Here is a 23,718-nt window from a genome sequence, read left to right as displayed (position 1 = left end):
AAATGGCCTTTTTCATTTGGCGGCCATCTTGAAAAATGGTGTCCATTTTGTTTTTTTAAGTGGACAACGTACTTTTCTGAGAGAGTAGGTTCCGAAGCACTCGTGTGCCAATTTTGGTGCTTGTACCATAAAGTGAACGATTCTCATGAAATATTGACTTAATATCCTCCACTAATAGCAAACTGAAGGTAAAGTACGCCTACTGCGTACCTAGAGTAATTCAATCATGTGCATTTTCACATTTATGACATTCTTGCTTAATGTAAATCGCTCTGGATTAAGAGCGTCTGCTAAATTGTAAATTGTGGTCATTTACATTGCTAGAGGCACAAGTTCAAGGGGGGAAAAAAAGCTAGACTCAGAAGGAAATGTAACAACTTATTTTTATCAATGTGTCCGCAATGTATTCACCCGTTTCCTAGACTGTGTGTGTGTTCCACTTCTGACCAGTTTCATTGGGTCCAATCGACAGGAAGTGGGACACACACAGCCTAGGAAACAGGTGAATAGAGGTATATGCGATATGTGACGTCGTCATAAGATGGTGCATTTATATAGCGCCTTTATCCAAGGCGCTTTACAGAGATTGTGCATTACATTCACCCATTCACACACACATTCATACACAGATGGCAGCGGAAACCATGCAAGGCACCAACTAGCACATCGGGAGCAATTAGGGGTTCAGTGTCTTGCTCAAGGACACTTCGACAGTAACTCTGGGGGAGCCCGGGTTCGAACTGGCAACCTTGCGGTTACCATCCAGGCACTCTACCCCTGAGCCACCGCCATCATACACGGCCAGAGGTTCTGCGGGAATGCCTACCGAGTGAGGGGGGGGGGGGGGGGGAACTACTTTGTGGCCTTGACAGCACATACATCCAAACAGAAAGTCTGATCTGATTGCATTATGGTTTTATGTACCATGTTAAATATTAAACTCACTTTATGCATGTACATCCTCTGGGTTTCTCAACGCTTTTGTCTGTGGGACCCCAATAAAAGCATTCAACAAAACTAATTCATGTTATGTTATAGTTATAGGTAAGTTAGAGACCATTTCTCATACTCATTTATTCTTAATCGGGAGGCTGAGAATCTCCGTCAGTCATAATAAAAGGATTGATTACACTTTCAATAAAATAAATATGTATGCAGACTAGAGACTCATCTCTTCAAGCGGTTCAAATATACACGACTGTTACTGCACTTCGTTATGGAAAATGAAAACATGGCGATAATGAGGAACACAATGTGAAATGTGAGCATCGCTAGTGACCAGTGCTTTAGGCTATATATCCTACTGTACAGAACACACACGGTACAGAACACACATGGTATGCCTATGCAGGAGCTAACTATTTCCGTAGACAACGCCCTGGTAACGTCTGTCCCAACAGCCAGGAATCTTGGTGTTGTCCTGGACAGTCAGCTCTCGTTCAAAGCTCACATCACAGCTGTCACTCGATCATGTAGGTTCACACTCTATAACATACGACGAATTAGACCGTTCCTCACCCAGGAATCAGCCCAGCTCCTAATCCAGACAACAGTCTTGTCAAAACTCGACTATTGTAACTCCCTCCTTACTGGCCTACCAGCATGTGCACTTAAGCCTCTCCAGCTGATCCAAAATGCAGCAGCTCGCTTGGTCTTCAACCAGCCAAAATTCTCACATGTCTCCCCCCTGCTCCGCTCCCTCCACTGGCTCCCGGTCGCTGCCCGCACAGAATACAAAACTCTGATGCTGGCATTCAAAGCAACCAAAGGTATGGCTCCCCCATATCTTACAAGTATGATTGAACCCTACAAACCCTCCCGCGCACTCAGATCAGCCAACGCAGGGAAACTGGAAGTACCCTCACTAAAAACGCCGGGACAACGCTCCACACGTCCCAAACTCTTCTCCCTTCTGGCTCCAAAACTGTGGAATGCACTTCCCATTGCAGTCAGAACTGCAGCATCACTCCCAATCTTCCGCCGTAGCCTGAAAACCCACCTTTTCAGACTCCATCATGGCCCATAGCACTTACCCTAACCCCTTAGATAGCATTTCTGTTGGCTTAGATAGCATTTGACACAGACTTATAGCATGTTATGTAGACAGCACTATAATTGTATTGTATATAGTCATAGCACGCCATAGTACATATGTATAGCATAGTAGTGAATATGTATAGTTTATTATGTATAGTGTATGTATAGTTTCATCATATAGATATTCCACTGTTACCTTCTTAGCTTACGCATGTTTCATGATAAATGCTTTTATGTGATGTATTCCCATGCTTTTGTTCTTGCCTAAATGTAAGTCGCTCTGGATTAAGAGCGTCTGCTAAATGCCTAAATTGTAAATTGTAAATTGTACAGAACACACACGGTACAGAACACACACGGTACAGATCACACACGGTACAGATCACATACGGCAAAGGTTCACTTTCTGCCAACAATAAGCCTTAACCCATTTTGGGGGCGGGAACGCCTTTTGGTGCAAAAATAGCAGATCTACAAGCTCATGAGCTTGTAGGTCTGCTATTTTAGAAAAATGGAAGAACGACTGACATAGAAACATAGCTTTTTCAGAAAACTGTCAGGATGTAGAAAGGAAAGGAAAGGTACTATGTTTACCCAGGGTAACTGGACTAAGCTCAAGAACTTGTTTACAGCCAGGCCCTGCTCATGGAACATTTCATGGTAGGGGTTCAATGCCTTGCCCAAGGGCACTTCAGCGGTGGTAATTTTAACGTGCCGGTCCGGGGATACGAACTAGCGACCTTCCGATATCAAGACCGCTCCGCAAACCGTTCGGCCACCGCTGCCCCTATAAGACATTTATAAGACCCAGAAGACATTTTTAGAATCTGATCTCAGGTCAAAATGGGTTAAAACCACAATCACACTTTGGTAGAGGTTCTTTTGAGTTGTGTCAACCTCATCGTGCAGAAATACGCAGACATTAAGAGACCGTGCCGCAGATAACCGCAGTTTAGGGTGGATTTGGGTCATTAAAATATATTATACATTAATACAGGATAAACCGCGGGTGAAATAATGCGGGAAATAAATGTATAGCTTTTAACCCATTCTGAACGGGAACCCATTTTGGTGTCAGCATCATGTCATGCTTTAGCTCAGCGGTTCCCAAAGTGGGGTCCGCGGACCCCTAGGGGTACGCGACGCATAGCCAGGGGGTACCCCAAGCCCCCTCAAGGGCTAGTGAATCATGGTGTGTGTGTGATATGAAATGTCCAGTACCTCCCCAAGTGCCACCCCAGTGTCTGCCCTGCAGTGTCTGCCCAGTGCCTCCCCAGTGTCCGCCATGGTGCCTCCCCAGTGTCTGCTTAGTGTCCCCCTGAGTGCCTCCCCAGTGTCTCCCCAGTGCCTCCCCAATGTCTCCCCAGTGGCTGCAGTTTCTCCCCAGCGCCTCCCCAGTGCCTTCCCAGTGCCTCCCCAGTGTCCCCTCAGTGCTTCCCCAGTGCCTCCCCAGTGTCCCCCTGAGTGCCTCCCCAGTGCCTCCCCGTTTCCCCCCAGTGCCTCCTCAGTGTCCCCCTGAGTGCCTCCCAAGTGCCTCCCGAGTGCCTCCCCAGTGTCCCCCTGAGTGCCTGCCCAGTGTCTCCCCAGTGTCCCCCCAGTGCCTCCCCAGTGTCCCATCAGTGCCTCCCCAGTGTCCCCTCAGTGCCTTCCCAGTGTCCCCCTGAGTGCCTCCCCAGTGCCCAGCCGAGTGCCTCCCCAGTGCCCCCCTGAGTGCCTCCCCAGTGCCCAGCCGAGTGCCTCCCCAGTGCCCCCCTGAGTGCCTCCCCAGTGTCCCCCTGAGTGCCTCCCCATGCTCCCCAGTGTCTCCCCAGTGCCTCCCCAGTGTCCCCTCAGTGCCTCCCCAGTGCCTCCCCAGTGTCCCCTCAGTGCCTCCCCAGTGTCCCCCTGAGTGCCTCCCCATGCTCCCCAGTGTCTCCCCAGTGCCTCCGAAGTGTCCCCTCAGTGCCTTCCCAGTGCCTCCCCAGTGTCCCCTCAGTGCCTTCCCAGTGCCTCCCCAGTGTCCCCTGAGTGCCTCCCCAGTGTCTCCCTGAGTGCCTCCCCAGTGTCTCCCTGAGTGCCTCCCCAGTGTCTCCCTGAGTGCCTCCCCAGTGTCCCCCTGAGTGCTTCCCCAGTGCCTCCCCAGTGCCTCCCCAGTGTCCCCCTGAGTGCCTCCCCAGTGTCTCCCCAGTGCCTCCCCAGTGCCTCCCCAGTGCCTGCCCAGTGTCCCCCCAGTGTCTCCAATAGCAATACAAGAGCAATAATACAAATTAATCTTAATTTATTAATCTTATTCATTAATTATTGAATCAAATTAATTAATTCATCAAAATGTTCGACGCAAGAAGGCCCCCCTGCGGCCTGCGCCCAGCACCATGCCAAAGCTTTTTCCTGCAGGAAACACTGCTTGTGGTTGTAAATATATTGTTATCTGTGTTGCGAGGATGAGGGGGTACCTGGAAAAATATCTACCCCAAAAGGGGTACCTGGTCCAAAAAAGTTTGGGAACCCCTGCTTTAGCTATTTAAAAATAGCAGATCTACAAGCTTGTAGGTCTGCTATTTTTGAAAAATCGAAGAGCGACTGACATTTTTTAGAATCTGATCTCAGGTCAGAATGGGTTCATCAGACCAGTGCGTGTCCGGCGGAAACCTCGTATGAATCTGATCTCAGGTCAGAATGGGTGAATGCGGTCGGATGACGGGCGGATTATAAATATGCACACGCGGATTCGGGCGACAAGAAAAAGCTCATCCGTAGTTCCCTCATAGCTAATAGCTATGCACGGAATTGCAATTCCGTGAAAAGAAAATCAAAATCCGTACCCGACACAAATGCCTCCCAAAAAACAATGACACGCGTTGCCGTGTCGAGCATTGCGAAGACACGGTGACGTCACGTGGCACTTCCGTGTTTGTGAAAGCCATGCCTCCGTCAGTAGTCGTGTATTCAGTATTTAAGTCCGACGTCATTTTGTAGTGCTACGTTACGTCCGGGTCCAAGTGGCACCAGCTCCCGTCCACATCCCATTGTAAATAGAATATCTAAACGTGTGAATCTTTTTACAGTGACGTTATTTTTCAGAAAGGAAGCCATAGAGGGTTAAAATGGGTCTTAATGCTTCCAACTCGTGTAGAATTATTAATGTTTTGTACAAGTGTCCATGACAACAAAAATATATGATGTGGAGACAATAAAGACTATTATTATCATTATTATTTTAGGTGGCAACAGTCCATTTGCTCTGTAAAATATTTCGGGGGATATTTAGAATGTGTGCAGGCTTGAGTATGTTGAATCTAGTTTGCATTAATGAGGACTTAGTTGACACAATCAAATAAAATGGCGATAGTATTCCATGTGGGGCAGACGGCCTGTCACAGGCAGATTTTGGAGAGCAGCGCAGCTTTGTTGTTGCGAGGAAAGCGGTAAAATGAGACTTTCGTGGTTGTTTTCGTCTCAGATTTAGTCCGACGGAGCGTCACAGTATAACTCTATGGGGACACAAAAGCGACACAAAAGTAGGACCCGGAAGTATCTCAGGAGGGGGCGCTCGCGTCACGGCTAAAATACTGAATATGTACGGATGTTGGGGCTTTTCCAGTCGTGTATTCTGCGGAATTGTCAATTCCGTTGCATATCTACGTATTTCTGCGCGATTAGCAGGCTGGTTGTGTAGTCGTCAAGTTGCCATGATGTAACTGCACACATATTGGCGGTATGTCTTCTATAGTTTCTGTTGATTATGAATGTATAACCTTGTACAGAAAAAAATATAGTTTTGACCAGTTTGAGTGGTGCAACCACTCCAAGGAACAGCCATGTCCGTGTTAACCTGTGTGTGACTACGAGTACCAGTAGGGGCAAAAGTGGCGCTGTTGTGCCAGAAACAGAGAGGGAGATATAGATAGTGCTGCACTGTTGTCTGCTAATGAGAGGGAGGGGGAGAGGAGAGTTGCACCACTCAGTTCACACGGGTGTGATTTTTTTTTAAATATAATTAATAAAAAAGGTACCTTCCTGTTGATTACAATTTGAAAATTCTGATCCACGTTTCCAGTTTGGATCTTCTTCCTGATTCAAATGGTATAAAAATAAAAAGTCATCGAAAAGACATTCTTTGACTTTAACAAACGAGAACGACAACGAGCATGCGTTCTTTCTGTCAGAGGCTGAAGACAACGAGATTGTCGAGATACACTTTGAAAATGACACTTTAAATGAATCAAATTAACAAATTAACTTTTAATTCAAAATAAATACAATTCTGTACAAGGTTTTCTCATGTTGCAATATTGTCAGAATCTCCTTTGTTTTGCGTTTGTTCACCAGCTGAAAGAGTAACACGGAGACCTGTTTCAGTGTTCAAATTCAAGTAAACGACGATAATAGATTTGAATAATCGGTTTCTAATCTTCAACGGTTTCTCTATTGAAGATATCTTGCCTATACGGGAACCCCTTTTGGTGTTAGCATTATGCTATGCTTTAGCTATTCAAAAATATCAGATCTACAAGCTCATAGCGCGCTACGAGCTTGTAGGTCTGCTATTTTTGAAAGATCGAAGAACGACGGACATAGAAACATGGCTTTTTCAGAAAACCGTCAGGATGTAGAAGACATTTTTTAGAATCTGATCTCAGGTCAGAATGGGTTAAGTTGCATCACGGCCACGTAACTACACGACCTCAAACCTCCAACCGGCATGCAACGAAAATAGCCAATCTAAAAAAGCTCACAGAAACTGGCTATTTTCGCCGTGCAACACTGACTGGCATACAAGGTACAGTATGTTGTGTGTATGAATCAATCGTCACCTATAACAACAAGCCCACGATACGGACACCAGGGTCTATGAAGTTACATTCACATTCTGAGCAAATAACTAGGAAAAAAAGAAAAGAAAAACACACAAGAAGAAAAAAAAAGGATCCACCCAGCATAGAGCACCGAAGTCTGACGTCACATTCAGTAGAGGGCGTCAGTCCCCAGGTTCATGTATTTTCGTAGTTGCATTGAAATCCCCATTGAGGCGATTTGAGATCGCCTCATATAACAACTGTGTTTGAAAAATAAACATGTCACCCCGGCCGCTTCACTCATATGGATATGAAGAATCAACTGACTGAGAGACAACGCTAATGTTACTGCTGCTGAATTAGTTAGATTTTCGCTAGAAGCAGACTGTATCATATATGAGTGACTGACTGTAGCAAACGATACAGAGACACCTCCATGACAATAACGCCGAGACAGCTTGTTTATTGTTGGACCACAACGCTTATAGTAGACGATATTAAGATCACCCCATGTTATTCTCCATAGAGACATTACTTCCGCGAACCAGGGGAATCGTCGGGATGAGCGAGTTACGTCAGGACTTCGGTGCTCTATTGTCATTAGTCCAACATACAGATTCAACAAAACAGCATGATTCCTTCCGGAATGGAGTTTTCCCACTTTACATCTGGAATTTACACGTCCTGCCCTTGGGGGGGGGCGATCGCTTTGTAAATCACTATAAAATGCATTAAAATGTCAGTGTAATTGCGATCCGATCAAACGCACCGTCTCCCACAATAGGTGGTCAAGATGGACACGTTTGGCCACTTTAGTAGCAATAAAAAAGGGTTAAATTAAAATCGAAATGAGTCTCAAATCCAAAATGCCAACACCTGCGAGACGGAATACATGTTTGCCACTAGGAAGGGAGGAAGGAGTGGCTAGGGCCTGGGTGAGCTTTAAGGTGCTGCCACACTATCTAAAGAGCCACGAGAGCCACGTTCTCGGCTGCGCAGTTTCTAGACAGCTGGTGGATGGAAAAGAAGCTCCACTTTCCGCGGACGACTTGCACGACGGCCAGATTCCCGGGAAGCGCGCTCTCCTCCGCGGCGTCAGTCGTCTGCGGAGGTGGAGCTTAATTCCCGGCATCCACCAGCTGTCTAAAAACCAGCTGCGCACCAACACGCCGCACAGCTTCTTCTTCTGTCCGCGGCGCAAACCCGTCTTGCGCTTAGTTGTGGAAACAGTGTTGGCGTGCATGGATGGAATTTGTGTCATTTTCCCAACCGAGTCTTTGAACTGTACCCAAGCGGACTGCTGACATGACATAATAATCCCATCTAGTGTGTCATTAGCGCGACGGAACGTGACAAAATAGTCTACAGTAGTCTGAGCTTGTTGTGCTGCTGACAGGCAGCGCAGCGCGCCATGAACACACACACACATTGAAACAAGGTGGTGAAGATAACAAGGAGTAGACAGTGATGTCACTGTTATGCAACGCGGTAGTGTTGTATGGACTTGATGCCGTTTATAAACCAGTCAGTCAGTGACATCACTGACAAATCCTTGGTGTTACTCTTCCTGCGACCGATAGCCCCTGAAACCAGACTTCTCTCGCTCTTCTTCTTCCCCCTTCATGGGCCCCTAGGGGGTGCTGGGCCCCGGGCGCCCCTTGGGGGCCCCGGGCGCCCCTTGGGGGCGCTGGGCCTTGGTGCATGGCACCGGTTGCACCGTCGATATTTACGCCACTGAGTACTTGCCTTATTTCTAAAGTACGGTACGGTGAATTATAATGAGGCAGTGCAGCCCAGCATCTAACGAGGAGAAAGAAGTCCCAACATCTGACCGTGTGAAACCACGGGAAGGCCTTTTAAAAGCACTACTACTTTTAGCTGACCGCGACCTATAGAGCGTCGCAGTCCCGCCCCCTACCAGGCAGGGCCCAGGAAATGATTCCCCGTTTTATTTTCTCCACGGTCATTTTAAAAAGTATTTACTGAAAGACGTTTACGCCGCGGACAAAGCCAACTGGAGTCGTGACTACCTAAGAGCTTGTAGGTCTGCTATTGACTGACATTTTTAGAATCTGATCTCAGGTCAGAATGGGTTCATCAGACCAGTGTGTGTCCAGTGGAAACCTCATATGAATCTGATCTCAGGTCAGAATGGGTTAAATAAATACTTTTTGAAAAAGTCTATGGAGAAAATGAACGGGGAATAATTCACTTCTGGGTCTCACATCGTCATGAAAGGGGCGGATACTTGGTTCCTTTCTCCCCCACCAATCAAATCTCTTCGCCAAAGAGAGCCGATCTTACAGGCTCACAAGGCATGACAACCTAGTCTGGTTAATAAACCAGACCGAATCAGCCGTTGGCAAAAAAGGATTTGCCTGCCGGCGGATTACGGTCTGGAGAGGCGCAATTGTACGCCCATTTCCTACACCAGAGGAATGGGGGCGGCCAATCGGGACACGGTATGCAATATGGGCGGGCTTTGGTACAGTGACTTTCAATGCTTGAGACCTTTGACTGACAGTAGCTCTGACCAATTGCGTCAAAGAGAAAATGTTTCAACCCGCCCCCCCTGGAAATGAAATCCAAGCTGAGCCTCCCCAGACTAATATCCCGCGGTCCGTGCGATATTAGTCTGGTTTATTAACCAGGCTAATGGCAATCTGCCATTTAGAGAGCCGATCTTACAGGCTCACAAGGCATGACAATCTGCCATTTAGAGAGCCGATCTTACAGGCTCACAAGGCATGACAATCTGCCATTTAGAGAGACGATCTTACAGGCTCACAAGGCATGACAATCTGCCATTTAGAGAGCCGATCTTACAGGCTCAACAAGGCATGACAATCTGCCATTTCCCCTGAATTCTGTATTGCCCCAGAATTGAACACCAACCAGACCGGTCGTTCTCAAACATCTTCATGTCAAGGACCCACAAACTGACATGCATACGACTTATCATAATGCTTGTCATGGTATCATGTCTGATACCATGATTTAAGAAACATTTTATTTGAAAAAATAAATCAGGATAAGAACCCAGATCTGTTTTGGATGTCTGAGGCGTTTTATGTTCTGACCGGGCACCCATTTTGGTGTTAGCATCATGTTATGCTTTATCTATTGAAAAATAGCAGATCTACAAGCTCATATCGCGCCACCGAGTGGCGCGATACGAGCTTGTAGGTCTGCCATTTTTGAAAAATCGAAGAACGACTGACATTTTTAGAATCTGATCTCAGGTCAGAATGGGTTCATCAGACCAGTGTGTGTCCAGTGGAAAACCTCGTATGAATCTGATCTCAGGTCAGAATGGGTTAAATTGGTTGTTCAGTAATGAAGTTTTTGTTTTTGTAAAATTCATAGAGAAGGCATGGCAGTTGAGTTGGAGAACGATGTATCCATGAGTAAAGGTCTCCACACACCGGGCGCAAATTCGGATTTTTAAGCGGCGGTTTCTCCATCGGTTTTCCGAAAAACGCGGCCGGTGTGCGACCACCTTTACTGTCCATTTGTATATTATGTATCATTATATATGTACAATTTTGTGAGTGTCTTGTAAGCCCGTGCGGGCTGGGCATCCTATGATGTAGGACACTTTAATAACCCATTCTGACCGGGAACCCATTTTGGTGTCGGCATCATGTCGTGCTTTGGCTATTGAAAAAATAGCAGATCTACAAGCTCGTATCGCGCCACCGAGTGGCGCGATACGAGCTTGTAGGTCTGCTATTTTTGAAAAAAGAATCGAAGAACGACTGACATTTTTAGAATCTGATCTCAGGTCAGAATGGGTTCATCAGACCAGTGTGTGTCCGGCGGAAACCTCGTATGAATCTGATCTCAGGTCAGAATGGGTTAATAAAATCTCTATCTATCATATGACTGCCCCCCCCCATCTGAAAATAGCGTGCCAGGGACCTCCATTAGAGGATGTTTTGTAATAGCTGACGTACAAGCTATAAACTATATACACTATATAGTTTGACTCGGTTCCACAGAATGCAATAAGGCGTTGTGAGCTTGTAGATATCTGCTATTATTTTAATAAGCTTTTGCCATTTAAAAAAAAGGGGCATTCCACTCATTTTCAACATTTTACTATGTCATTAACATACCTCCAGTTCTAGGAAACACTGAATGGGGGAACTTTTTTTATTATTTCCACACAACAGCTTTAAGGTATATTAATGACATAGTAAAATGTTGAAAATGAGTGGTATTCCCCTTTAAATATATAATGTAACAATTTGGCCAATGTCTGTGGATTACCTTTGATGATTACCTTTGATCAATGGTGTTTAGGTATTACAAAAAGGTCCTTAAATTGTCACGTCACAACTTCACAATCCCTCGCAGGTCCAGAGTCACCGAGCTAAAACAAAGCGTCAATCTGGATTATGAGACGCATTCATGTCATTTCAGGTATGAATGGGGGGTCCGGGGGTTTTTGTCCTTTTTTTTGTCCTTTACGCCGCCTGTTTCTCCTGTGCCGGCGCCGGGGCAGAGTCCTCCCTCTCCCGGTTCCAGTCTCGGAGGCCCTCAGGCAGGCTGGTGTCCTCCTCGAAGCTGCCGGTGCCCTCCACAAAGTCCTCGTACGTGGACTTCTCCTCGAAGGGCCGCGGGCCCAGGAGCTCCAGCATGTCCGCCTTGTCCAACACCTCCCTCTCCAGGAGACGCTTCCCCACCTGGGAGGACGGAGCAGAGGAGCGGGGATTTAGATTTTGTGTCGACTAAAAACTTAAGACGAAAAATGTTTCGTCGACTACCTTTTTTTCCACTGACGAAAACTATAAATGGAAACTAAATGAAAACTACCGGTAAGCTATGGTGACTAAAACTAAGGGCGCTTTCACACCGGACATGTTTGGTTTGTTTAAAACGAACCATGGTTACCCGCTTACCCCTTTGGTTCGGTTGGTGTGAACATCCATTATTACACCTAAGAACCGAAATTCTGATACTCGCAAGAGTATCAGAATTTCGGTTCTTAGGTGTAATAATGGATGACAAATTAACATGGAAATCCCATATAGCGCATGTTAAGAAAAAGATCTCGAAGAGCATCTTTATTTTAAACAAAGTGAAGCATGTGCTAGCAAAAGAAGCAATGCGAATATTATATTTTTCACTAATTTCTCCATATCTTAGTTATTGTGCTGAAGTGTGGGGGAATACGTACATGACTACCACAAAACCATTATACTTATTACAGAAGAGAGCAGTACGAATCATGCACAAAGTGCATTATAGAGAGCACACAAATGGTCTATTTATAAAATCGAGGGTATTGAAACTTGAACATGTCGTGAAGCTACAAACCTTATTAATTATGTTCAGAGCAAAAAGCAAAACATTACCAGTTCATTTACAACAGCTATTTGAACCTAGTTCAGAAAGTGGGGATAGTAGGAGGAAATTTGATTTTAAACATAAAGTTGCACGGACCACTCAAAGACTGATGTGTCCTTCGGTAACAGGAATCCGAACGTGGAATTCTCTGGATGACAATTTAAAGGGTTGTACAAATATTTGCCAATTTAAAATGAATTACAAAAATCGAATATTTAGGCAATATGAAGCCGACGAATAGGTTAGCTATTATTTCTTGCACGTGTCATTGCTCAACTTCTTGCTTGTTTTGTCTTACTTTAGTTTTTTGTTGTTTTATTTTGTTTTTGTTTGTTTTGTTTGGATGTGTATGAGCCAATCATTAAAGTAAAAACTAACTTGAGTGAAAAGGGGGCAGGTATTTATAAGAATTTATTCTTCTTCCTGCTCCTTTTCGTCATGGGTGTATCAGATAGGTATGAAAAACAAATGAAGTATGTAAGACAAATGAATTGTTATCTATTATGATTTGTACTGTATTGTGATACGCCATGTGCGAAATAAAATGAAATGAAATGAAAATGAAACGTGCATCCGAACTCTGGTGCGGATCAAAGAAACGAACCATGGTCCGCTAAAAAAGGCCGGACTCGGTTCGCTTCCAAACGAACCACGGTGCGGTTCGTTACTGGTGTGAAATTTGCATTCGGACTTTATAGAGGACCAAATACAGGACGATAGCCAAAATAGCCGTCGGGCGTCGGCAGTTATGAAGCTGCATTAATAATTAGTTCTAAAAGCATGTATTTTTTACGGGGATCACTATCGATATGACAGCTAGCTGTCTGATTTTAATAGTAGAGTAGACGCATACATAGAGGCCGAGGCGCAGCGCAAATTTAATGGCAGCGTTCGAGGTTCACATGCGCAAAAATAACAGATGTACAAGTTATCGACACGGAATGGTATGTACAGTATGGTACATGATGTAAGATGATTGTAGATCTGTTTAAGCATGCACCGCCGCCGCCACGAAAAGTTATGACGAAGCATGCGATGCATGAGCCTTCATGTGAGAGTGTTTCTTTCAACTCTCCTTTTTACTGTCAGAATCTGTCATAAAATAGAGAGTGTGTGTGTGTGTGTGGGGGCGCGCGCACATGGGGGGGAGAGACCCCATATATTTATATGGGAGAGACGCAGAGACAGAGAAATATTTAAAATCATCCTGTCTCGCTCTAGTGCACGGCCGCACGTAAATAGAGAAAGAGCCAATGGAATGGAGCAAATGTTAAATAAGCAGGTGGTCCCAAATGATTAATTGATTGCATCACTATAGCAAAAGACGTAAAACTAGGTCAACTCAATTAGCTGCAGCGGAGCTGTTCTGACTTGAAGCTCAATACTAACTGACCACCTTCAAGTTTAAACCATAAGAGGACATGGAAATAAATGCCCGCCGATTTGATGCGCATAACATATATCTAATCGGGTTAAGGTGCACACATGGAAGAAAAGTCTTTTTTATCGGGGATACCTTGTTGTAGGGAATGTAGGCTATAGCCTACACGTCTCCGTGAATTGTATACATCAGCAGCAATCACATTATTGTTCAAACACCTGCTCCTCTGTTCATCTGTTGCTCTTATTTGGCTAATAAAATAATGAATAAGAATGAATGCAATAGCAGGTTGTTGCTGTGTTCTCTTCTCTCTCTGTGTGAGACTGAAGGTTGCGCCCAGAAATTGTAGACAGTGATTTCCCCTCATGTTCTATTTCCCTCCATCGTAAAATTACCTTTTCTTTTTTTTCACCATTCGGTTCGCTTAAAGGGACACTTCACCCTTTTTGCAAAAAAAATATGTTAATGACATTTAGAAGCTTTAGAACACTTTCCTGGGGGTCTTTATGTGTGTAATATGTGGTTTTAGATTATTTTAGATTGTAGCAGTGAGCACAGTGTCTCTGATGTCATGGACACTGGTCTCACTACCTTCCTGGACTACAATTCCCATCATTCTTTGGTGCACTGCTCCTCCTTGTGGATAGGGGGAGGGCTGTCTTAGAGACAACATGTAGTCCAGGAAGGAAGTGAGCCCAGTGTCCATGACATCAGAGACACCGGGCTCACTGCTACAATCTAAAAGATCTAAAACCACATATTACACACATAAAGACCCCCAGGAAAGTGTTCTAAAGCTTCTAAACGTCATTAACATATATTATTTTGCAAAAAGGGTGAAGTGTCCCTTTAACATGTCCATGTGTCACTTGTTTACATATTTGGTACGCTTTACAAAGTCCAGTGTGAACACCAAACGGACCAAAATCTAAATATTTGGTCCTTGGTCCTTGATCCGGACCTTCTAAGCGAACTTTGGGTGTGAAAGCGCCCTAAGACTAAATATACTGACGATTTCGTTAAAACAAATAAAAACTAGACTAAAATCTAAAAGGAAGGGACTCATTTTTACACTCAAGACTCATTTTACACTTTGTTGCATGCTGAAAATAGCCGATCTACAAGCTCCCAATGCTTGAAATGCAGATTGGGAGTGAATAAATCTCTCGCACATGACTGACTGGCACAGGCAGGTCTCTCTCTCTCTCTCTCTCGCTGGCGGGCGGGCGGGCCTCTCTCTCTCTCTCTCTCTCCCTCCCTCTCCCCCTCTCTCCCTCCCTCTCCCCCTCTCTCCCTCCCTCCCTCTCTCTCCCTCCCTCCCTCTCTCTCTCTCCCTCTCTCTCCCTCCCTCTCCCTCTCCCCCTCCCTCCCTCCCTCTCTCTCTCTCTCTCTCCCTCCCTCCCTCCCTCTCTCCCTCTCTCTCTCCCTCCCTCCATGGTCCGGCGGTAGGTGCGGTCCACCAGCTCTCTCCTCCCTCTCCCTCCCTCCCTCCCTCTCTCCCTCCCTCCCTCTCACCATGTCCACCAGCTCCTTCTTCTCGAGGACCAGCTCCATGGTCCGGCGGTAGGCGCGTTCCACCAGCTCCCCCTCTCCCTCCCCCTCTCTCTCCCTCCCTCCCTCCCTCTCCCCCTCCCCCCCTCTCTCCCTCTCTCCTCCCTCTCCCTCCCTCCCTCCCTCCCTCTCTCCCCCTCCCTCTCTCTCACCATGTCCACCAGCTCCTTCTTCTCGAGGACCAGCTCCATGGTCCGTCGGTAGGCGCGGTCCACCAGCTCCCTGACCTCCTGGTCGATCATCTCGGCCGTGGCCTCGCTGTAGGGCTTCTCCATCACCACCTCGCCCTGCCGCGGCAGGTCGAACGACACCTGGCCCACCTTGTCGCTCATCCCGAACTGCACCACCTGAGGAACCACAACGAGAGCAGAAGGTTGAGCCCCGACCGCACAGGGACAATGACACCTATAGCGGTGATGAAGGGTTGGATCTTTTGGGGGTTTTTTTTACTCTTTTTTTATATATATTTTTTTTTATCCCACGATTTTGTAACCCATTTTTCACCCCTGTGTCAATCATCTAATGTGATCCTGGGCTCTACACACCCTCCGCCAACCTAGTCCCCATATATGGGGGACAAGGGGAGAGCAACGGACTTGAACTCATGCTTCCTTCATGCCTGAGTGTCCAAGTTGCTCCTTTACACCTGACAGGGGGAAGTTTCCCTGGTTGGACGTATAGCGTGTGGAAGGAACACGTTATTCCAACCAGTTCCTTTCTCCTCCATCAGGCGCCCCGGCTATTTTCAAAAATAGTAGACCTAGATCTGCTATTTTTCAATAGCTAAAGTATGACATAATGCTTAAGCCATTGCCCGCTAGCATTTATTGAATTCACGCCAGCATTTTTTGAATTTGAGCTCTTATTTTGAAAAGCCGCCATTTTCGGTCAGTTAGCAGTAGACCTAAACTGGGAATCTACACGGAGCTGGGCCAGCCTTGTTGACAATATGAATCCAGACCGGGGCTCTGGGGAGCACCATATCGTCGGCTCTGTGCCGTCAAAGAAATGTCGTTTTGACCAAAAATGCCATCTGGGACAAGGAAAAGGAGATACAGGCGATTGAAAGAAATGGATAGAATGGATTATTATGGCGACAGCGATCTAAGATGGACGATCCAGTGTTGTGCTAACAACACAGCTAGCTAACCGGCTAACGTGAGTAGCATTATGGGTCGCTTGATCGAATGCACTATAAAAGCGCAATTGCCGAAGGGCATCGGCAATGGCGTTAAGCGTCAGTATCAAAATTAGGCTTCAATTGACAAAGGACTTCGGCAATGGCGGTATAAGTGTTAAAACACCAAAGGGGCTCCCCCGACCCCCAGAATGGGTTAATCCGGGCCTGGGGGGTGACGGATGGGCGTACAGTACCTGAGCGTAGGCCGACTGGGTGATCTTCTTCAGGTCGTCCTGAGCCCCCGTGGTGATCTTCCCGAAGAAGACCTCCTCGGCCACGCGCCCCCCCAGCATCATGCACATCCTGTCGAACAGCTGCTCCTTGGTGTAGAGGTACTGCTCCTTGGGGAGGTACTGGGCGTAGCCCAGCCCTTTGCCCCGCGGGATGATGGACACCTGCAGCGCACACAAGAATAGGGATGTTATTAACCCATTCTGACCTGAGATCAGATTCATACGAGGTTTCCACATGGACACACACACTGGTCTGATGAACCCATTCTGACCTGAGATCAGATTCTATAAAAATGTCAGTCGTTCTTGTCGATTTTTCAAAAATAGCAGACCTACAAGCTCGTATCGCGCCACTCAGTGGCGCGATATGAGCTTGTAGATCTGCTATTTTTCAATAGCTAAAGCATAACATGATGCTGACACCAAAATGGGTTCCCGGTCAGAATGGGTTCATTCTTCTCTGCGCACATCTACGAACATATTTCCAACCACCCCGCTAGGCTAGGGGGTACGGCAGGTGCCAACCACGTATATGTTCGTAGTCAACCGTATACTCCATAATATGAAAATGGCGACCGTCAATTTACCTTTTAGCATGGCTTCCTGGGGTTTTTTTTTTTAGGATATTCAGCTATTTTAGTGTAGATTTTCGCATTCCATCGATTGCTTTTCATCGAAGAATCGAGAAGGACGTTTGGAGTGAAAGCATCTACTTTCCTTTATTTATTTTTAAATCAGCCGTTGAAAAATAGTCCCTCTTTTGGCACAAACGAGGGACTAAATGAATTTCGCTCCTATGCCACCAAAATGTGGAACTGTGGAACACTCTACCAACGGTCATTAAGATATGGAAATCCCTTCAAAACCGCTCTCAAAGGGCACTGATTTCGGCTAAATAGAAATGTATATTTGTACGTCTCTAAATGTCATGATGAACTGAACATGGTGCACCCTATTGTAAACAAGTGTAATGCTTTCTGGCGTCGTCCACACTTAACAGTCTTTGTATTGAGTTGTGCTTGAAATGTACTGTAATTCTCCAATCTGTTAATACACACTTCAATCAATCAAATCACATAGCACATGCTAAATAGCAATCGGTAGGCTATTGCTCAACATACCTTAGTATGTGTCATTTCAGACATGGTTATCGAACCACACAGAATGTTAGGAAAGTGCCCCATCTGGTGGCCAGCAGAAGTACTGTACTATACATAAATGTCACTGTGTGGTAGCAATGTTCACTCTGTAATAATATATATATATATATATTCAAAGTTTTGAGGCACATTTTCACGATTTTTCGAAAATAGCAGAGTTCATATAGCGCGGCACTCGTGCGCTATGAGCTTGTAGATCTGCTATTTTTCAATAGCTAAAGTATAACATGATGCTTTAAAAACACCAAAAGGGGTTCCCGCCCAGAATGGGTTAAGATCTGGAATGAATCTGTGTCACCTTAGCATTTAGACCGGAGGACGGTTCTACAAATGCCTTCTAAATTCGGGACAGTTTTCTGAAAAAAAGTGTCAGTCATATCTGGCAAAGTACAGATATGACATGGAAACAACAGGATTTCTTTTTTTTTTAATATATTTTTTATCCCATGATTTTGTAACCCATTTTTCACCCCTTTGTCAATTATCTAATGTGATCCATGGGCTCTACACACCCTCCACCAACCTGGGGAGAGCAACGGACTTAACTCATGCTTCCTTCATGCCTGAGTGTCCAAGTTGCTCCTTTACACCTGACAGGGGGGAGCTTCCCTGGTTGGACGTAGCGCGTGGAAGGAACACGTTATTCCGACCCGTTCCTTTCCCCTCCATCAGGCGCCCCGGCTGGCCAGGGGGAGGCAGTTTATAGAGACCAGGATTACTGCATGTTTTTTGTGAGGGGACACGGGGAGAACATGCAAACTCCACACAGAAAGGCCCTTTCGCCAACCCCCGCCTTCTGGTATGGGCACTGGCAGAGGGTCAACATGCTCCAGAAACCAGAACCAGAACCAGGACCAGGTGTACCTTAAGCAGAGGGTCAGCATGCTCCAGAAACCAGCCCACGATGGCGTGGCCAGCTTCGTGGTACGCCACGGTCTTCTTCTCGTTGGGCTGGAGAACCTGCGTCTTCTTCTCTAGACCTGAAGAGCAACCAGGAATATTAATTTAGTGCTGCACCATTCTGGATTCTTCTCTAGACCTGAAGAGCAACCAGGAATATTAATTAGTGCTGCACCATTCTGGATTCTTCTCTAGACCTGAAGAGCAACCAGGAATATTAATTTAGTGCTGCACCATTCTGGATTCTTCTCTAGACCTGAAGAGCAACCAGGAATATTAATTAGTGCTGCACCATTCTGGATTCTTCTCTAGACCTGAAGAGCAACCAGGAATATTAATTTAGTGCTGCACCATTCTGGATTCTTCTCTAGACCTGAAGAGCAACCAGGAATATTAATTTAGTGCTGCACCATTCTGGATTCTTCTCTAGACCTGAAGAGCAACCAGGAATATTAATTTAGTGCTGCACCATTCTGGATTCTTCTCTAGACCTGAAGAGCAACCAGGAATATTAATTTAGTGCTGCACCATTCTGGATTCTTCTCTAGACCTGAAGAGCAACCAGGAATATTAATTTATTGCTGCACCATTCTGGATTCTTCTCGCTCAAATGTCAATCTCCATTTTTTTCCTTCACAAAAATTGAGATTCTCATTTTGTTCCATGAAAACATGTAGTCTTTAGTCTGTGTAGTTGCTGAACATTAATACATTATACAACAGGTCGTTTCGAGGAAGCAATCCGATTGGTTGAAACAGCCTTCTATAGCCGTGGTTCAAACGAGCACCGCTCCACACCCAATCAAAACAAAGAATTCAGCTGCTCTGTTCTCCCAGAGCGCAGCAAACTCGGTGGCTAGGCTAGTTTCTTGGGACATTTGTGGTCGTAATGACATCCGTCATTAAAAAAAAAACATGTTTTTTCGGCGATATTATTACACTCGAGGGCGTGGTTTAATCAGACCAGTGTGTGTCCAGTGGAAACCTCGTATGAATCTGATCTCAGGTCAGAATGGGTTAATGCACGCCTGCGATGTTGCAGGAACGAACACGCAGGGCGAGTTCTGAAAGGAACGCAGAAGTGAAATACCACCCCCCCCCCCCTCTTGTGTAATATTGCTTAATTAAAAATGTGGCACCTGGAGACAACTACTGTGGCTTTAAACAGACAACATCAAAAGTGGTCGACTGCTCTTGTAGCAAAAACATAAGAGTTACTAAAATGAATTGCCAACTAGTGCAGCACCGTTACTGCTCAAATTAAGAATTAAGAAATTAGATGTATGTATGTATGTAGAGATCTCAAACTTTTTTTAATTTTTGCAGGAGTAATATAAATGTCACTGAATAAACCGAGAGAAAAGAATACAGTAGATATCGTGGCTGCTGTTATGAACGGTCAAAAACGTTTGTCCAAATGTGAACCGAGGCACACCTGCAACACTAATAGCTCACGCGACACACTGCGATGTGTTGTGAGATCTAAATATAAAGTAGTGTTGATTTTGAAAGAACATTCTGATGTAGTCTTTTGAATGCATTTTCATTTTGTTTTATTCACATTTTAGTCAACTGTTTTAGTGTTATCCTAGGTTTTAGTCAACTAAATATAAGATTTAGAAAAGACAAGATTTAGAAAATCACCTGTAGATTTAGCCGCCTAAAATGTCTTTTGGCTCCAAAACTGTGGAATGCACTTCCCATTGCAGTCAGAACTGCAGCATCACTCCCAATCTTCCGCCGTAGTCTGAAAACCCACCTTTTCAGACTCCATCATGGCCCATAGCACTTACCCCACCCCCTTAGATAGCATTTCTGTAGACTTAGATAGCATTTGACACAGACTTATAGCATGTTATGTAGACAGCACTATAATTGCATTGTATATAGTCATAGCACGCCATAGTACATATGTATAGCATAGTAGTATAGATATATAGTTTATATGTATAGCTTCATTATATAGATATTCCACTGTTACGTTCTTAGCTTACGCATGATAAATGTTTTTATGTGATGTATTCCCATGCTTTTTGTTATTGCTTAATGTAAGTCGCTCTGGATTAAGAGCGTCTGATAAATGCCTAAATTGTAGGCCTTGATGGCGTCGGAATGGCTGGTTTTAGACTCGGGTGCATGCTGAAAATAGCTGATCTACAAGCTCAGAGTGAGCTTGTTGTAGATCGGCCTATTTTCAGCATGCAACCAAGCATAAAATGACTTGTCTTTTACTTCTACTGAAACTTCCCTAAATGACCCCTAACATTGTAGTCTAGTTTTATTTGTTGACGAAAAATTGTCAATATATTTAGTCTCAGTTTTTAGTCATCACAGTGTAGTTTTGTCACAGTTTTAGTGGATGAAGTCAACAACAGTATAGGTAAAATTGCACTGACCTCCGATTGCATATAGGCTTGCTAAGTTGATGTGATGATCTTTAATTGAATATGGAAGAAATATGAGTTAAAACAAGCTGTTTATTTGGATTACTGAAGTGTCTAGTGATTCAGTGCTGTAGGTTACTGATGCAACTATGGTTATTGAAGTGAAATGAGTGCATTTCAGTTATTGTTTTTGTTTGATTATGACCTTACATAGTTAATGACAGCTTGTATTATTATTTTTTGTCTTTCTCTGTTTAAGGTTTTCAACCTAACCTACAACTAATACAACTGTACTTACCTGTACCACAACCAATTTCAAAGTAAAAACAAACAATATTATGTACAGTAATATTGCACTGACCTCCGATGACCCTGTCGATGGCCTGCTCAAAGTGCTTGGCGTTGACGGACGTGTTGAGGTGTCTGGCGGCGATGAGCGCTGCCTCGTTGCAGACGTTGGCGATGTCGGCTCCTGGCGTTGGAGAACACGTCGGAAAATGAATGTTACGAAAGGAAAGTCGTCAAGGACTCCTATGCATCCGTGTAAATAGCAAATAAAGTTGATGGATTGAATATGTTATTCACAGATTGCAGAATGGGTACAGTTAAAGAGGGAGTGCCACATTTTTTGTATTTTTCCAGTTTTTCGTGTGTCTATGAGGCGACTGTGGCTCAGGAGGTAGAGCAGGTCGTCCAATGATCCCTGGGTCGGCGGTTCGAATCCCGGCTCCTCCTGTCTACATGTCGAAGTGTCCTTGGGCAAGACACTGAACCCCAAATTGCTCCCGATGTGCTGGTTGGTACCTTGCATGGCTTCCGCCGCAATCGGTGTATGAATGGGTGAATGTAATGCACAATCTATGTAAAGCGCCTTGGATAAAGGCGCTATATAAATGCACCATTTACCATTTACAGTACTTCAATTTACAGACACCCTGGGGTCTACTGTATGCGTCTATGAGGTGACAGTACTTCATTAGACACCCTGGAGTCGTTTGTCTGTGCAATGGTGTATTTAGGGTTTCTTCCTGGAGGCTGAACCCTTGACAGTCAAACGGAGCAATGAAATGAACAGAAATATAGTGACATCACACTATCAGCCCCTCCCCTAACCCCTCCCCCTTTATCATACAACTACAGCTGTGGGTGCGGCTTCAGTTCAGGTGGATCAACACCCACCAGGCAAACCAGGCATACTTAATGAACTGGTGGGCGTGCCCACATAAAAATGTCATTTTAACAAATACTGTACACTTTTTGGAAAATAATTATACCTCCTTATATAACAATAAGACCTGATGATCATGTTTTTAGGGTGGAACAAAATCACGGCACTCCATCTTTAAAGGAAGGTACAGGTCAATTCACAAACCAGAACAAACACTTAAGACTCGTTTACATGAGGGTCCTCCATTTTCAATTCATCAAAACGCTCGTTAGCTTGTAAGTGGTTTTGAAGGAGTCTAGGGATTCACATTTCGTAACGGCTGTTGGTAGGGCATTCCACATTTTAGTGGCATAGGAGCGAAATTAATTGAACCCCTTTGTTCGTTGACATTAAGGAAGTATTTTGACAGGTACATGGGTGTCTTAGGGCAGGGGTTCTCAATGATTTTGGCTGGGGACACACCTACAAACACCTACACACCTACAAGCTCATACGAGCTTGTAGGTCTGCTATTTTTTTTAAGTTGTGTTTAACTAAAATATTGGCTTCTGGGGTGTCCCTGGAACTACATATTTTGAGATGGGGGTCCGTGGCCCAATAGAGATCATTCTGGGGGTCCTTGACATGAAAAAGGTTGAGCACCACTGACATAGAAACATGGGGTTTTTCAGAAAATGTTTTAGGATTTAGAAGCCCTTTTTTTTAATCGACTTTAATCGAGTTTCCTTGTGCTCCTTGGGGTGGGGGTTAGCTCTGGTCCATAGCCTTCTACTGCTTCTATGATTCTGCCCTGCGCAGTAAGGCTATGGGACTTTCAGTTTTAAATCTCAAATCAAAATCAGACCAGCCTCTCCTCTTTGGCGTAAATAAAAAGAACGTTTTAGCTACTCACCAAAACAAAGGCGGGTTGTGTCATTAGAAAGCCTACTTTCCTTAGTGGACGCACTCTGAGACCCCGATCACACGTATAAACGGTACTTTTGGGCCAGAAAGGGATTTTTTTTCACCGGAGGAAAAATATTCTCTATGAGGCAGTTATCTGGGCAATATCAGTAGAGGGCGCAGCGGAGTAACTAATTTTTTTTTTTTTCCGGTGGAAACAAAATCTCCTTTTGGCCAAAAAGTACAGTTTATACATGTGGTGGGGGGCTCAGAGTGCTTCCACTAAGGAAAGTGGGCTTTCTAATGAAACAACCCGCCTTTGTTTTGGTGAGTAAAAAAGAAAAAACGTTCTTTTTATTTACGCCAAAGAGTAGAGGCTGGTCTGCATTCATGCGAGCGGCGGAAGTTGAGAGTAACATAGCTCTAAATGAAACGCATTAGAGCTATGGACCAGAGCTAGGGTGGGGGTGGACTTTGAACGTGATGATGAAATGTAAATGAGGCGGAACCGTTGGCTCTCCTTACCCGTGAACCCCGGCGTAGCGGCGGCCATTTTGCGGGCGAGCGCGTCCCTGTCCATGTCGGGGTGGATTTTGATCGGTCGCAGATGGACTTTGAAGATGGAGGCTCGGCCCTTGATGTCAGGTGGACCTGGAAGAAAGAACAGTGTCAGCAGATTGTGGATGTTTCATATTAATATTAGACATTATCCCCAC

At 45.1% G+C, this 23,718-nt stretch overlaps 1 protein-coding gene across 1 annotated transcript in view; it reads right to left on the bottom strand.

Annotated features, from left to right (window-relative positions):
• Nucleotides 1–10,835: 10,835 nt before the first annotated feature.
• Nucleotides 10,836–23,718, bottom strand: part of afg3l1 (AFG3-like AAA ATPase 1) — a 38,275-nt gene continuing 25,392 nt past the window's right edge. The window contains exons 11-16 of the mRNA XM_083763622.1: nucleotides 23,528–23,653; nucleotides 21,314–21,424; nucleotides 18,534–18,649; nucleotides 16,471–16,671; nucleotides 15,249–15,443; nucleotides 10,836–11,500 (exon numbers count right to left, since the gene is read on the bottom strand). Of these exons, the coding sequence (XP_083619748.1) occupies nucleotides 11,282–11,500; nucleotides 15,249–15,443; nucleotides 16,471–16,671; nucleotides 18,534–18,649; nucleotides 21,314–21,424; nucleotides 23,528–23,653 (968 nt within the window). The 3' untranslated portion in view covers nucleotides 10,836–11,281. The remainder of the gene's footprint in view (nucleotides 11,501–15,248; nucleotides 15,444–16,470; nucleotides 16,672–18,533; nucleotides 18,650–21,313; nucleotides 21,425–23,527; nucleotides 23,654–23,718) is intronic.

The sequence above is a fragment of the Protomyctophum parallelum genome, assembly GCF_964188405.1.
Source record: "Protomyctophum parallelum genome assembly, chromosome: 4".
In the NCBI taxonomy this organism is placed as follows: domain Eukaryota; kingdom Metazoa; phylum Chordata; class Actinopteri; order Myctophiformes; family Myctophidae; genus Protomyctophum; species Protomyctophum parallelum.
The sequence above is the reverse complement of the archived record's forward strand: the minus strand, read 5'-3'. Positions and strand labels throughout refer to the sequence as shown.